The sequence below is a fragment of the Megalobrama amblycephala genome, linkage group LG13, assembly GCF_018812025.1.
Source record: "Megalobrama amblycephala isolate DHTTF-2021 linkage group LG13, ASM1881202v1, whole genome shotgun sequence".
Classification (NCBI taxonomy): Eukaryota; Metazoa; Chordata; class Actinopteri; order Cypriniformes; family Xenocyprididae; genus Megalobrama; species Megalobrama amblycephala.
In genome coordinates, this window is record NC_063056.1 from 21124756 (window position 1) to 21142426 (window position 17671).

The 17671-nt window shown below is 36.4% G+C and overlaps 1 protein-coding gene across 10 annotated transcripts in view; it reads right to left on the reverse strand.

The window, feature by feature from the left end:
• Positions 1–17671, reverse strand: part of tsnare1 (T-SNARE Domain Containing 1) — a 258123-nt gene that overhangs the window by 190351 nt on the left and 50101 nt on the right. For all 10 annotated transcript variants that reach the window (XR_007179032.1, XR_007179033.1, XR_007179031.1 and 7 more), the window contains one exon: positions 10756–10884. Coding sequence is in view for 7 of the 10 variants with exons in the window: in XM_048152953.1 (XP_048008910.1) it covers positions 10756–10884 (129 nt within the window). In the remaining 3 variants the exon portion in view is untranslated. The remainder of the gene's footprint in view (positions 1–10755; positions 10885–17671) is intronic.

Here is a 17671-nt window from a genome sequence, read left to right on the forward strand (position 1 = left end):
CCACAAGATGGCGCCGTAAATCGGCGAATCCGATATTACAAAACCAATACCCGATTATGGAAAAATGCTTAAATATCGGGAAAAATATCGGTAAACAGATACATCGGTCGATCACTAAAATATATCTTTAGTACCTTTCTGGGCATTTGAAAGTGTTAATTATCTTGCTGTCAATGCAGGCCTCACTGAGTCATCGGATTTTATCAAAAATATCTTAATTTGTGTTCTGAAGATGAATGAAGGTCTTACGGGTGTGGAATGCCATGAGGGTAATTAATGACAGAATTTTCATTTTTGGGTGAACTAACCATTTAAGCATTGAGGTTTTTTCCTGGTTCAAGATGTTACACACAAATATTTGCACATGACGCCATGGTGCCATTACATTAATGTATTAAGCGATATAACTTCTGCATAATGACTGTTATACTGTAAATTTGATCATTAGCATTCTTAGAGCATTACCTTTTTTATTATAATATTGTGAGATATTATAATTTAAATAAACAATTTTTTATTTTAACTTATTTTAAAATGTAATTTATTCCTGTGGTGGCAGAGCTGAATTTTCAGCATCATTACTCCAGTCTTTAGTGTCACATGATCCTTCAGAAATCATTCTAATATGCTGATTTGCTGCTTAAGAAACATTCCAGATTATTATCAAAACTGAAAACAGTTGTGCTGCTAAATATTTTTGTAGAAACCTTGATCACAATTTTTTCAGGATACTTTGATGAATAGGAAGTTCAAAAGAACAGCATTTATTTATTTGAAATAGAAATATTCTTTAACAATGTAGAATTTTTTACTGTCAATCTTGATCAATTGAATGTGTCTTTGTTGAATAAAAGTATTTTCTTTCAAAAAACCAAACAAACAAACAAAACAAAAAAAACTTACTGACTCCAAACATTTGAATGGTAGTGTATTTTGAGTTATGTTTATTTTAGCACATTTTTTTGTTTGTTTGTGTTTTTATATTGTTTTAAGACTAAATCATTCTAAACAAGAACACTTTGCCAATGGAACAGGAAAAGAAATCAATATACTGTATATTTTCTGGAAAAAAAATAAATAATAATAATTGTGTTTAAAGGATAGAGAACAAGACAAAAATACTGATTAAGAAAAACAAATTTCCAGTGTAAAAAGGCTCCAAGCGCATCACAGAATGTTTTAGTACTGCTAAATATGCTCAGTTTAGTTGATTACCTTTCAAAAAATACTTAGAAACCCAGCCTCAAGTGCATTGCTTATTGCAGGCATGTTTATTTATACAGTCGTCAACACCAGAAGTCACTGTGTGTTTTAGGTTGCGTGCACAGCATGTGCAGCTCCAGTTAATGCATTGGGAGGTTCTGGCAGTGCTTTCCACCCTCCTTTGAGTTTTCTTCTGCAAATACACAAACACTTATATACCCTACACATATAGAACCCTTAGCTCTGAGGATTTTTGGACAAGCGACTCATCTAATCTGTGAAAAGAACTTTGTGGTTCTTTCAGAAAAGCAAGACCCAAATGTAAAGCTTGGTTCTTCATGAGATAACTCCAAGTACTAAGAAGTTTCAATCACAACAGCACACAAAGGAGGTTATTGAGTTCAGGAGCTGTATCCTCACATAGAACACGCATGAATACTTCATTAATTTAAAATCAACCCTCTCCAAGAGAAAGGGATGCAGATAAGATATTCCAATGTGGGTAACACTTTATAATAACTGCACACTATTAAGCATTAGTTAAGCATTAGTTAATAGTTAATTCATCACTTATAAAGCATTAATAGACATTAGTAAGTAGTTTATAAATACAGCTATAATTGCTTTATTCTTGAATTATAAGCATATCTATAATGTGTTTAATAATTGTATTTTCATACTTTCATATTCCTACTGCAATTCATGATTAATTCAGGTAATTATAAAACATTTAGAAGTGGTCAGTTAACTATTTTTGTGAGCTCATCTAAAGTGAGGACTGTTTATGCTTTGTAAAGCTTTTATAAACGAGATTGAAAGGTTCAGCGATCTTCTTTACTGCTGTTCTCTAATGTTTTAAAGTTAGTACCCCCGAGGTTGTTTTGACACTAGGAATATGTTAGTAAAGCATTTATTAACACACTAAGTAACTAATACTATATGTCTAAATAATAAGATGCATAAATGTACATTTAAATATTTTATTAATCACTTGCTTACACTTCCTAAATGATCTTATGAACCACTGACAACTCCTAAATAACGGGTTTGTGAATAATGTAATACATAATTTAGAAATGATAAATTGATCATTAATAAAGTATGAAAATACAATTATTAAACTCATTATAGATACGCTTATAAATCAAGAATAAAGCATTTATAGCTGTATTTATAAATGGCTTACTAATGTCTATTAATGTTTTATAAATGATGAATTGACTATTTACTAATGCTTAACTAATGCTTCATAGCGTGAGTTATTCTAAAGTGTTACCAAAATGGGTTTAAATCAATGCCTTAACTACACTATTATGCACCATATATTGACTGCTAATCAAGTATCTGTGCACTATGTACAATAAAACTACCATTAAAATAAATGGGAATGCTCTTTCCAGGTATTTTAGACATTTTTGGTGCAGATGAAACCCATATTGTACCCACTAAAGTTTGCGTTATTCAGCTTGGACACCAACCCAAGGACAATGGTTAGGACATTCTGTTCATTTAACAAATGAAAGCAAAAATCATGAAATTCAAGTATGTTAATGGGTATTTAACACATAATGTTTGACATTTCCAGTCTCTCTCAGCACTTAACTTGTCGCTAAACGTTATGAAATTTGCTCTCATTACACTGATGTAATCTCACAATCCATACTGAAACGTACTAAAAGACCCCCACCTCCCTAAGCCCACCAATTAGAATGCAATCAAGACATTGACGCACGACGTGGCCTTTCTAGGTAATCATGGAATGCTTGATTACTTCTGTGAGCGAAAGGACCTTTATTCCTTAGTCAATTTGTCTTTCACATTTTGTCTCACTAACATGCAATATGGTTACAGACAATAATACTGGTTTACACAAAATTGCACTCGTAGAAGTCTGAGAGGGCTGCAATTCACAAAATCAGACAAAAGTGCAGTAATTGGACTTATATGTAAAACTCGGACTCACAATGGCAAAGATTGCTGAAACAGGGAGGGACGGCTTACAAACACACATTCAGCAGAGACAATCAGGCATGTTTTGTAGCTGTATGTGTGTGTGTAGTTTCACACTGTTTGTTCCACTTTCTCTCTCTGAATGAGGCATGACACCTGAGCTCATTTATTCCTTCTGTTTGGATCGTTCCAGCGTGGACGTGGAGCACGCCCCAGGTTTGGCTGCTCATGACGGCTGTGTGGTACCTGCTGGTGTTTCAGTGTCCATTCATTAGTCTCTCCACACAGACAGACCCACCCTGCAAACCTCCCTAATGAACACAGCAGAGGTTGAAGCCTCATCCAGACACTGACTAACCTCATGCGCTGGGCTCTGCTCAGATGGTCGTCTCATGACAAGAGCCTTTTTTTGTGTGTGCTGAGAGAGGGGAGTGAGACAACAGTGCAGTTAACCATTACTGAGAAACCACAAGGTGAGGACCCATGACGGGGCCAGATATGACCTGACTGTGCTGTGACGGTACTTGCAGGCAGTAATAAGTGAAGAAAGAAAGAAAGAAAGAAAGAAAGAAAGAAAGAAAGAAAGAAAGAAAGAAAGAAAGAAAGAAAGAAAGAAAGAAAGAAAGAAAGAAAGAAAGAAAGAAAGAAAGAAAGAAAGAAAGAAAGAAAGAAAGAAAGAAAGAAAGAAAGGAAGGAAGGAAGCAAACAAACAAGAAAAGGAAGGAAGGAAGGAAGGAAGGAAGGGTTAAGTGATAGCAGAAAAACAGAAAGAAGAAAAGGAACAAGCAATGAAAGAAGGGGGGTGGCAGAATGAAAGAAGGAAGGAAGGAAGGAAGGAAGGAAGGAAGGAAGGAAGGAAGGAAGGAAGGAAGGAAGGAAGGAAGGAAGGAAGGAAGGAAGGAAGGAAGGAAGGAAGGAAGGAAGGAACTAGAAACCAAAAAAGGAAGGAAGCAAACAAACAAGAAAAGGAAGGAAGGAAGGAACTAGAAACCAAAAAAGGAAGGAAGCAAACAAACAAGAAAAGGAAGGAAGGAAGGAAGGAAGGAAGGAAGGAAGGAACTAGAAACCAAAAAAGGAAGGAAGCAAACAAACAAGAAAAGGAAGGAAGGAAGGAACTAGAAACCAAAAAAGGAAGGAAGCAAACAAACAAGAAAAGGAAGGAAGGAAGGAAGGAAGGAAGGAAGGAAGGAAGGAAGGAAGGAAGGAAGGAAGGAAGGAAGGAAGGAAGGAACTAGAAACCAAAAAAGGAAGGAAGCAAACAAACAAGAAAAGGAAGGAAGGAAGGAAGGAAGGAAGGAAGGAAAGAAGGAAGGAAGGAAGGAAGGAAGGAAGGAAGGAAGGAAGGAAGGAAGGAAGGAAGGAAGGGAGGGAGGAACTAGAAACCAAAAAAGGAAGGAAGCAAACAAACAAGAAAAGGAAGGAAGGAAGGAATGAGCCAAAGAAATGGAAGTTTTAAAGGAAGGAAGAATTGATTGTGGAAATAAAGGAATGCAAACAAAAAAGAAGGAAAGAAATGGAGGGAAGGCAGAAAGACAGAGTGAGGTAGAAAGATGCAAAAAAAAGCATAGGAAAGGAAGAAATTACGCAAGGAAGGAAGGAAAATATGGGAGGGAGTGATGCATAAAAGGAAGAAGAAGCTACAAAACAATAAGAGAAGTAAACAAGCATGAAACACAACGGCCAATCAGAGACGCTTACGAATCTGCTCAACAGTGCTCAAAGAGTCACATTTTTAAAATTTCAGTACATTTTTAAAAGTACATTTGACAACAGTAGAAGGAAGGAAGGAAGGAAGGAAGGAAGGAAGGAAGGATAGAATGAAGGAAGGAATGTGTGAGAGGGAGGAAGTGATGGTAAAAGAAGCAAGAAATCAATGAAAGACAGAAACAAGAAAAGGAAGATTATAAGCAGGAAAGAAGGATTGATTAAAGGATTCTTTCAAATTAAAATTTCCTGAATTTACTCACCCCCATGTCATCCAAGATGTCCATGTCCTTCTCTCTTCAGTCGAAAAGAAATTAAGGTTTTTGATGAAAACATTCCAGGATTTTTCTCCATATAGGGGACTTCAATGGCCTCCAAACGGTTGAAGGTTTCAGTGCAGCTTCAAAGGGCTTTAAACGATACCAGACAAGGAATAAGGGTCTTATGATTCTAGAGAAACCATCGCTCATTTTCCCAAAAAAATGTAAAAATTATATACATTTCAACCATAAATGCTCATCTTGAACTAGCTCTCTTCTTCTTCTCTATTAGAATTGCAGCAGTGTAGACACTGCTAAGTGTATTACTGCCCTCCACAGGTCAAAGTTTGAACTAATTGTTATATACTTGCATTAGTATAATGTATATGACAATACACTTAGCAGTGTCTACACTGCCAGAATTCAAATAGAGAAGGAGAAGGAGGAGAAGAAGAAGAAGAAGAAGGAGAAGAAGAAGAAGAAGAAGAAGAAGAAGAAGAAGAAGAAAAGGAGAGCTAGTTCAAGATGAGCATTTATGGTTAAAATGTATAAAATAAAAAATAAAAGATTTAGAAAATGAGCGATGGTTTCTCTAGATAAGACCCTTATTTCTTGTCTGGGATCATGTAGAACGCTTTGAAGCTGCAAAGAAACTGTAATTTTGACCTTCAACCGTTTGGAGGCCACTGAAGTCCACTATATGGAGAAAAATCACGGAATGTTTTTATCAAAAACTTTTTCTTTTCAGCTGAAAAAAAGAAGGACATGGACATCTTGGATGACATGGGGGTGAGTAAATTATCAGGAAACTAATTTGAAAGTGAACTAATCCTTTAAGTGATAGCAGAAAAACAGAAAGAAGAAAGGGAACAAGCAAGGAAAGAAGTGTGGGGGGGTGCAGAATGAAAGGAGGAAGGAAGGAAGAAGCTAGAAACCAAAAAAGGAAGCAAACAAACAAGAAAAGGATGGATGGATGGATGGATGGATGGATGGATGGATGGATGGATGGATGGATGGATGGATGGATGGATGGATGGAGTGTCAAAAGTATCGACTTCGATACCAAGTCGGTACTGAAACTTGAAAAATGTGATGCTTTGAGTGCTGTTGAGCGGATTCTTAAACACCTCTGATTGGCCATTGTGTTCACATGCTCATCAGTCTGTAATTGGCTACAATGATCAATGCTTCAAAAACATGTTGTAAATAGACATCAATGATGCTTTTTAGCTCCCGCTTTCAAAACATTTTCAAATTCAAACACTTCCATTTACTTTCAAACGCTCCCATGCATTGATCATTTTAGCCAATCACAGTCATATCTGATGAGCACGTGAACACAATGGCCAATCAGAGCGTCTGCTCAACAGCGCTCAAAAAGTCACATTTTTAAAATTTCAGTACATTTTTAAAAGTTCCAGTACATTTGACAACACTAAAAATAAGGAAGGAAGGAAGGAAGGAAGGAATGTATGATGAAGTGATGGCAGAACACAAGAAATAAACAAACAAACATGCCAGCAAGGAAACAGGGAAGGAAAGAGGAAAGGAAAAAAAACAGAAGGATCTTGCAAACAAGCACCAGATGAAGAAAGAAAAGCAGGAGAGAGCGTTGGTGATGCTTAGCTGGAAGAGTGTGAAGATGGACGGGAGGAGGAAGGAGAACAACAGCGGTAAACGGAGAGAAAGTGAGGAAGAGAGAGAGAGAATGGCAGAGAAATGCATATGCCGCTGGAGGGGAGTTAAAAGGTTTGGCAGGGGAGAGGTGGGGAAAGATTAGCTCGACTGACAACTCCATTAGAGACTTAACCCTGGCTTTGATCATCGCCTGAGCCCCTCTTCAGCCAGCCTGATGCCGGAGCGCCCAAACACAAAAAGCTGACAGGCTCCTGAACGCAGGTCTGCCTGTGATCAAAGCCTTGTCTCGTATAACTCAAGCTGCCTCGCTCTCTCGCTGTTGTCCTGTGGGACTGGCAAAAGCCGAATGCTCAGAGAGAGAGAGATCTCAGAATGTGTGATTTACTCAGGTCATGCTGCGTGAAAGAGGAAACTATTTGCTTTAGCATGTTTTGATTGTGAGAGGTTCCATGAGAAGAAGACGTCGTTTTCCTTTTTTAAGGTGTTCTCTTGCATTTGTCACACCTCTTTCTCCTGCATGCCTCTGATAAAAACATAAACTCTTCTAACAAAAACACAGCCAACAAAAGGCACATGCTGTTAGACTGACATTTCAGCTGCTCACTTTCTTACCAGCACATTCTTGTAAAACATATTGCAAATGAATTCATGTGAACTGAATATGTCGCTTACATTCACACTTATGACACGGGCCGTCATGCATGGCATTATCTGTATTACACAACAACCGCAGGAAGGCAAAGTGTGCCACAGTTTTTGCTTTTTTTAAGTAGCTACATTGGTTGTGTTTTCTTAGATTACATTCTATCTATCTATCTATCTATCTATCTATCTATCTATCTATCTATCTATCTATCTATCTATCTATCTATCTTAGTTAAGGAAGCACACTTTTACATTTACATTTAGTCATTGTGGAAATTAATCTTTAATATTCGGAATGATGTGAGTGAGTAAATGATTCAGCTTGCTAGCTAATCACAGTAGTCAAGGAAAGTGTGACTAAAAGCAAACAACACATTTTTAGATAATATTTAGTTTTCCTTTCTTGCTTGTTATGTTTAGTTTTATGCCTATGGCTAAACTGTGTCAATAAAAGAAAGATTATATGACTACAGAGTGACCTAAAAATAAAGTCACCAAATATGTACTTGGTTATGCTGCTCCGATATTAATCACTGTCTAGAAACCATTTGTAAGTCAGTTAAGATCTTTTTTATATATTAAAAATCAGGCATTCCCTAACACATTAAAGTTCACTTCAGAATTAATATTTCCTGATATATATATATATACACATACACACACACACACACACACACACACACACACACACACACACATATACACATATATATATAGAGCAAAGATACAAATAAAATAAACAATGCTTTACAGGTTTTTCAGGTATGTAATAGCTCTCAGGTACAGAAATTGAATAAAAGTAATCAAATATAAAATAACTGCATATACACTTCTTTGAATAGATAAAGACGAAACATTATTGAAGTTGCAAATGCTATTCAGTCAAGAGTGATTTCTTCGTGCTTTGTCGTTCGATTAACATTAAAACACAGAACAGGAATATTAGACTGATGCCCCTTTAAGACATAATTCAAATATCCAGTACACTGACACTGATACACATGCGTTGTCTGTCTCGTTTTTCTCCTAAGACATAACCTAGCCTACTATGTTTGTTAAGATCTAACTCGCATGTTGACATAATTTTTGTGTGAATTTGTCCATTTAGGTGCAAGACTTTAAAGAGAGCGAGAGCACTTGCGCACTGTGACGCGGCTCTCCGTGTACGCACTTTGGATGAGTACGCACAAATCTCCTCAAAGCGCGCGCGAATACTCTTTTGCGTCTTACGGAGGAATGTTTAAATTGACAAGGTGAAATGTTCAGGTCTCACCTGCGCTCGCGCTCCAACACCCGGGTGATGATGGCGTAAATGACTTATAAAAAAGTTTTCGGCACGTCATTGAACATTTGTTTACAAAGAGTGACTGTTTTGTCCATGTTCTTTTAGGGTGCTTTCACACTTGGTTCGATTGCCTGGACCGAACCCGAGTTCGATTGCTCCCTCCTCCCCCTGCCGCCACTGGACTGTGTTCACATTATATTATTTGGGTCCGACCCACGGTTCGTTTGCGTCATCAAACCAGCAACTGTTTACTACGTTGCTTAATAACGATGGCGCATGAGAAGGCGGCAAAATGCATAACGTTGCTCTCCTCACTTTTATATTTTTGAACCGTTGGTTTTGTTCATAACGGCTCTTGCGTCTATCTGCCGCGAATGTAGAATGCTGAAGGCGAGCAGAAATGAGAAAAGCTACGCTACAGCTTTCTGTTTGCAGCACGTCAGTCACACTCGTCGGGAAAGTGAGTGAAACACACACAAACACACATTTTTATCAAATAATACGGCATTAATAGCGGTTCACTTCCGCAATTTGGTACGTTTGCATTCATATCAGAAGCGAACCGTACCGGAGTTCACTTGAACCGCACCCCAGACCACCCTTTTTACGCGGACTCGGGTACGGTTCGCGGGTGCGCACCCGAGTTCAGAAGATAGTGTTCACATCATCCAAACGTACCGAACTCTGACGTCAATCGAACCCGGGTGCGCACCAGAAGTGCTAATGTGAAAGCACCCTTAATCATCGCTGTTGCAACATATTGGGAAACTAAAATGCATATCCTTCGACTGAAACATACATTAGCCGAATTTGTCTGTTTGTTTTGTACATTGTTTTCAACAAACCATATTATTGATGCGTTATCAGATTTGGGATGAACCAAGCGCGTGCCAAACCGTGGGTGGAGAATTTTTAAAATGAACCGTCCCACCCCTAATATATATATATATATATATATATATATATATATATATATATACACACACACACACACACACACACACACACACACACACACACACACTTTTTAACCACATACTATATGCACGTCTTGCACTGCTCTGCGATGCGCCACGCATTACGTAATCACATTGGAATGGTCACGCGGCATAGGCGTTAGTACCACGGTAGGGCAAAAAACTCCATCTCATTTTCTCCTCCAACTTCAAAATCGGCTGACATCTTTGTTTTACCTTTTTTTGTAAAGGCCATTTGACTTAGTCTTTGCACATTCGCTTTGTAGACACTGGATCGGTACTTCCACCTTTGTCACGTGTGACCTTTCCAACATGATTACGTCATGCATGGCACATCACAGAGCAGTGCAAGACAAGCATTTTTGGTTAAAAAGTAAAAAAAAAAAAAATCTTTTTTTAGAAAATGACCACTAGATAAGACCCTTATACCTCGGCTGGGATTGTGTAGAGCCATTTGAAGCTGCAATTTGGACCCTCAACCTGGTGAAGTCCACTATATGGAGAAAAATCCTGGAATGTTTTCCTCAAAAACCTTAATTTCTTTTTGACTGAAGAAAGAAAGTCATAAACATCTTGGATGACATGGGGGGAGGGAATTATCAGGAAATTTTAATTTTGAAGTGAAATAATCCTTTAAGGCTTGAGGTTTTACTCTGCCCACAACAGAAATGTTCTCCATATTTCATTTCCATATTTCTTTTTTGAATGTAATATTTTCACCTGCAGCTATTTTTTGTTGATTTAACAGCGCCGGCGAAATACTCTAATATTTTGAAAGATCTAACGAGCTCTTCTGTTACCATGACATTGTATTATAACTATCAAAGACAATGCTTAATACAAGATGCATATTACTTGTTACTAAACACATCAGAGCTCCGATGAGGCAGAACTTCACTAAATTAGCCATATGGCTTATTAATCCCATGATGATTTATGGAGAAGGAATAAATGCATAATGCCACGCTTTAGTAAATGAGGAGGGACCAAAATCTTTCTCTGTCATATGATTTATAATATTTTTTTTCCAACAATGCCTGGTGATAAATAGAGAGAACCCCTGGCTGTGGGCATGAAAAAAACTTGTCTTTACCTACTGGCTGGTATCCCTGCCTTGTGGGCCCACCAAATGGATTTCTGCTTCCAAAAGAGCCTGCGTCAATGGATCCGTACGACATTCTGGGTCCTCCGATAATTTCTTGAGCAGCCAAATTGGAGTAATCTGCACAGACAAACAAAAAACAAGAATGCATATAGATATAACCACTATTATAGAAAGAGAAAAAAAAGCTATTAAATCATAAACAAGTCAATTAAGCAAAATATTTTAACCCTTTTTGGCAGCACACCCATGGTCTGGCCACAGTTTGATGCTAATAATAATAATAATAATAATAATAATAGATTTATTCACAAAATTTACGCCATTCAGGTCAAAAACATGCAATAAAATGAAACCCACATGTCTGACAGTTCTACTTGAACTAAGTTAGTCATGACCCATCTAAACTAGCATTACCCATCAAACTCATGGTGCCTGGTGTGCAATTAACAGAGGCGCATGTGCTACTTCATCAGTGCACTGGGAGTGTGTTAGTTACACTCATTAGCAAAGTGCTGAAGGTGTGAACTGATATGGGGCATCTGTGGCACGATTTCACCCCACAGTGTCATGTACTTCATGTGTGTGTAAGTGTGAGCATGAATTAAACCCCTTGTGACACAGTTACACTACTCATGGGATGAATCAGTCCTCGCGAATGGCTCAGTCATATGTATTGGCCGTTCACAGCAGTAATAACTTTGTGAGGGGTGTGTAACATGGTAAAAAAAGGGTAAAGAATGCATCGGAAAAGTGTCTTTTGACCCCCTCACCCTAAGCACAGCTTGTACAGTGATATAACAATACGCATAATGGAACCACTTACAGTACCTTCATGTCACATATTCAGCATCAAATGTCATCATCTGAATCATGCTTGATGAAAACAGAAATGACACTTCAGATTCTACAGTTCTTGCAACAAGAGGTGGAATTAAAGGGACAATTCCGTCATTATTCACCCACATGACATAGAAAGATAAACTAAAGGTGTTAGGTGATAGTTAAACAAATAAATAGATAGCCAAATAAAGCAATTAAATTATATGTTTTAAAAGACAGCATACCCATGGACTGGACACAGTTTTTCATGTACTGCATACAAAAATTGTAAATAGTTTGCTAAAATGTCAAATAATTATAACAATAATAGTAATAATTTGCTTGTTAATAATAATAACAACAACAATAATGTTATTGTTATTAATAATAATAATAATAATGTCATAGTAGTCAAGATGATTTGTGTGCTATATTCTAAATTTTCATGTAATAATGACTTCAATTTTAGTCTTTTCTCATTAAATTCAGCTTCAGAACTTGGAGCACATGAGTCATATAGACCACTTACAGTATAATCATTTTAATGTGCTTTTTTGACATTTCGGCAGCCCTAATACTTATTCACTTTCATTATACTGAAAAGAGAAGCCGAGATATTAGAGCTGCATGATTCTGGATAAAATCAGAATCATACTTTTTTGGTTTCAAATAGAGGTTGTGATTTTCCCACGATTCTGAATAGATAACTACACACACTGTAAAAAAATCAAAAGTTCAGAACCAGCCAGCTTGAGGAGATTTTTGAGTTTTCTCAACTTGTTGTAAATTGAACTTGTTATACAACAACAACAAGTTGAGAAAACTCAAAAATCTCCTGAAGCTGGTTGCCTTAAACTTTTAAGTTTTCTCAACTTTATTTTTTTACAGTGCAAAACAACATGTTAATTTACTAGAGGTTCTGACAAAATATTAATTGCTGGAAAAAATATTTCATTAATTTGAATGAATTTGAATTAAAAAAAAAATGGGTTTGAACTTTGAATGAATTCAATGATTCATTAATAAATACTGTCATTACTGGATGAATCAGTGTTTTTGAACAAATTGTTTGAATGAATGATTCAATGACATATACTTTTTTTTTTAACAGTCACTTGTCGCCTTCTAGCCTTTTAAGCAAAAAAAACAAAAAACAAAAAACAACTTTACCAAGTTTTAAACATGATTAAACATTTATTACAAGGCATTTCTGTAGATCCAGGCCAGATTTGCATGCAAAACTATAAAAGTGCAGAAGAAAGTGTGAGGACCTGTGGAGATAATGACAGATGTCTCAGCTGAAAAGATTGTGTTGTTTCTGAAGCAGAGAGTGAAGGTGGGCGAGGTGGCCAAGCCTGCGGGAGGAATGAGATGGAAGATGAAATTTGCCGGGCCACGTGGCCAAATAATCCGATTAATTTCCATAGAGCGGGGAGATTAATTACTTTTGGCAGCAATAAAACATTTCTGTGCTTCTTGATTTCGAGCCCAGACAATGATTTGCTCATGCTCACTCAGATTCTGGGAGATATTTACTTTGACTATTTTTGTTTTGACTATATTTGACTACATTTTTCAATTAAAAAAATACTCTTCTGTCCTTGCTTGAACAGTTCACAAAAATGAAGTCGAATTTTAATGCAGCTGTTTTTGGTTATTTATCATTTAAAGGGATAGTTCACCCAAACCTGTATATATATTTTTTTTTTCTTCTGCTGAACACAAATGATGATATTTTGAAGAATGTCGGTAACCAAACAGTTGATGGGCCACATTGACCACCATAGTATTCCATCAACTGTTTGGTTACCCATATACTTCAAAATATGCATAGGGATAGTTTTGTGTTATTTTGTAAGGTTTGGAACAACTTGAGGCTAAGTAAATGATGACAGAAGTTTCATTTTTGGGTGAACTATCCCTTTAATTCAACTTGGAGACATGATATTCCTATGTCACACCAAATAACACGTTTTTGACTAACAACGCTTGTGAATCACAAAACCTGTAATTACTGTAGCTTAGAGATCAGCTTGTGATCAAATTGGCCAAAACAGATGGTAAAATAAGTTGTTAAATGTACAATTTCTCTGATGGTAACTAAACAAGAGCTTAGTTCTGTTCCAGCCTTTGGTCTAATGTCACAAAGACTGTCACAAAGACTTCCATCATGACTGGATAGACCGGGTGGAGCTTTGACTGACAGTTCACTCATATATGAAACACAGCGGCTGATTAACTCAGGTTGATCAGTTTGTCACTCACAATTAGACAGCTGTCTGTTTCTCTCCTAATCATGTGACTGGACAGGAAGGGGCAGAAGGACATAACTGTCTTTATAAAACGTACTTGAACACAGTGTTTCAGGATTTAAAAAATATATGGTTACACTATTAGTAATGAAACCTTGCAATGGAGTCATTACACAGATAACAAGTTACATATGGATATCATATGTAAATATATATGATAAATATTTTGTATATATATATATTTACATTTAGCAAAAGGATTTAATCTTGTGAAATAATTTTATTTCAACAGTCAAAACCTGCACAATGTGTAATACATTTAATATAACTTAGAATATGCATTTAATGATAATAATAAATAGCATGCCAGCTTAGAGGAGGCCAATAAAAGCAAAAGAGAAAAATAACTTAAAGCGCTGTAAATGCTGTACAAGTGACCCTCAAATTTTATGAATTGTTTTTTGAACAAAAGATAAATTTGAGGTCAAATATGGATCAAACATCACCCATATGTAATATGGTAATTAAGACCCTTTACTGCAAAAATGAGCTCTGAAAATTCCAAGAAACGTGTGTACAAATTCCAAAGACAGAAACTGAGAGAGACAGCAAAGGCGAGAGAGAGCGAGAGAGCGACCCAAATAATTACAGAGGCATCACAGTGAGCAATAACCTCGGAAAACTATTCTGTTTCATTTTTAATGACAGATTAGTTCAATTCATTCAAGAACACAACATTTTAAAGAACTGTCAAATTGGATTTATGCCCAATCAGAGAACATCAAATCACATTTACACACTTCACACGTTAATACAAAAATATGTTCATCAAACAAAACAAGGAAAAATATTTGTCTGCTTCATTGATTTAAAAAAAAAAATCGAGTCTTTATGGCATAATGGACTTTTTCTAAAACTTATCCAAAGTGGAATAGGAGGAAGAACATATCATAAAGAACATATACAATGGGAACAAGTGCTGTGTCAAGATCAACGGAAGACAGACTAGTTATTTCAGTCAAAATAAAGGAGTCCGTCAAGGCTGCAGCCTCAGCCCGACTCTCTTTAATATATTGAGTTGGCATCAGCACTTGAGAAGTCCTATTGTCCTGGACTGACCCTTGAGGGCAGAGAGATAAAATGCCTCCTGTACACCGACGACCTTCTGCTGCTGTCACCTAATGAAGAGGGACTGTATGAAAGCCTCTAGAACAGTAGCCTACAGCAGTGATTGGGCCTTACCAATTAACATGGAAAAATCCAAAACCATGATCTTACAGAAAAAAAAACTTGCCTTACAAAAAATATAATTTTACAATCAGGGGAACACTTCTTAATCATGTCACATATTATAATTATTTGAGTCTCACAATCTCAGCTTCTGGACAATTTGAGATGGCAATAAAAGATCTGACCAATAAGGCACGTGATTTGATAGCATCATCAAACCCATTTTTTTGTATGGCTGTGAAATCTAGGGCCCCAAATTTAAATTAAATTATGAATCCTGGGACAAAAACCCTGTTGAAATTTTCCACCTCAAGTTCTGCAAAAACATCCTGGGTCTTCACAGAAATGCCCCTAGTTTGGGTTGCAGGGCAGAACTGGGCAGATTCCCTCTCCTATCTGAAATCCAGAGGAGATCAGCAAAGTTCTGGTTCCATCTGTCAGACTCACTCACCATCACTGCGCTCTTACATACAGGGCAGGACACCCAGAGAATGACCCCTTGCACTATTTAGTGGAAACGCATGAACTAAATTCAATTAAAACTCTCAAAAATTAAAGAAATAGGACAAAGAAGCCAGGAAGAATACATCCACGATTGGCAGATCAAAGTACCACAAATAAACAAATTGAAGTACTTTCACAGAATAAAGTTTGATTTTCAATTGGCACCTTACTTGATCAAAATGAAATACTATCGTCAGATAAAGCTCCTGACGAAGTGTCGTTTGAGTGAGCACAGCCTGTGTATAGAGACGGGTCGACACAAGCAGAGCTGGAGAACCAGAGAGCTCAGACACTGCACTGACGGAGTCGTAGAGAATGAACTGCACTTCCTTACACTTTGCAGCAAATATAACAACATCAGAGAAACTTATTTCACCCAAATTGCTCAAATTTTACCTGAATTCCAGCAAGCAAGCCACATAGACAAACTGTTATATTTTGGGAGAGAAAGAGAAGTGTTTCCACCTGGCAGCGCCATATTATGAGGGACAAAGACTCAACCCTCTTCTTTCATTTTTTTTTTTTTTTTCAGTCTTATTACTGCTCTCTGTATTTATTCACCCTGTATTTTTACCACTTGTTAAGTTATGTGATAACATGTATACAATATAGCCATATTTATGTTTTTTTTTGTTTTTTGTTTTTTTGTCAGGCCTCCACAGGCACACCCTTCAACGAAAACTCTAGATCTTTGCAATTTAACATCGCTAAGGCCTTAAGATTAGACTGATCAAATATGTTGTGGCTCTGTCGAAATGTCCACGAGGAGTTAATCAGTGTAGAGAGAGAGAGAGAGAGAAACTAAAAGTGACATTTTTTTCTGAACCCCGAGTGCTAAACAAATTAGCAAATGAATAGACAGCTAAATAAATCAATGAAATGAAATATTTTAACACTTTGGACTGGCTACAGTTTGATGTGTATTGCACACAAAAATGTAAATAGTTCCCTAAAATGTCCAATAATAATAATAATAAATTAATGTAATATTAATAATGTATTTGTATTATTATTTGTATTATTTATGTAAATAATAATAATAATAAAAAAAAAAAATTTTATTATTAGTAGTATTTTATATTCTATGCAAACAAATAAAATAATATGTAATAAAATATTACTATGTTATTACTATATTATTACTACTATTATTGCTATTAATTAGGGCTGGGCGATATCAGCCCTAATTAATAACAAGCTACGCAATATCGCGTTCATTATCGCAGATGAATCGCCTTCGATAATGAACGCGATATTACGTAGCTTATCAGTGAACTACGGCTCTGTTTATTAAATGCCGCTCCATTTGAAAGCAGGTGATGGTGATTTAGCAGTAATCAGGGAACCGGCTTTACTGACGAAATGCGCATGACAATCGCATGCGATATATGCTTATATTATATATATATATATATATATATATATATATATATATATATATATATATATATATATATATATATATATATATATATATATATAGCCCAGCCCTACTATTAATATGTAACAGTAATAACTATTACTACTACTAATAATAATAATAAACATGTTTTATTTATTTTTTTACATGCCATTTACAGCTCAAGTAATACGGTTAAAAAAAAAAAAAAATCTGTATAAAAAAAAAATCATTAATGATGACAGTTTTCAAACACAGTATTGCGCCAGCCGATCAACTGCCAATGAAATGTGATCTTTCTTCAGGTTTTATAGACCTCACTGGTTGTAGGTCATTATCAAGTAAATGCACTTAATTATTAAAATGAACATAAAAAGAATATAATATAAGCATATAAAAAAAAACTTCTTGTTCTTAAAACATCTTATTGAAACAAAAAAAGCATCTGCAAAAGGGAAGAGGAGCTCACACTGTATTCAGACCTTGAAAGAAGGTGATTTGAGGTGAGAAACAGAAAGAGAGAAGCAAGGAAAGAAGGAGGGGGGCATATGTGTCATCCCACAGCTGCCATTGAGGTGTCTTCTGTCTCTTTTTGTGTGTGTGGTGAGCAAGTGTGGGAGAGCGAGTTTGTCAATGCGTGTTATCAGGGAGGCGGTGGAAGTGGGCCGGCAATAAATACAGCCATCAGAGGCCGTGCAGG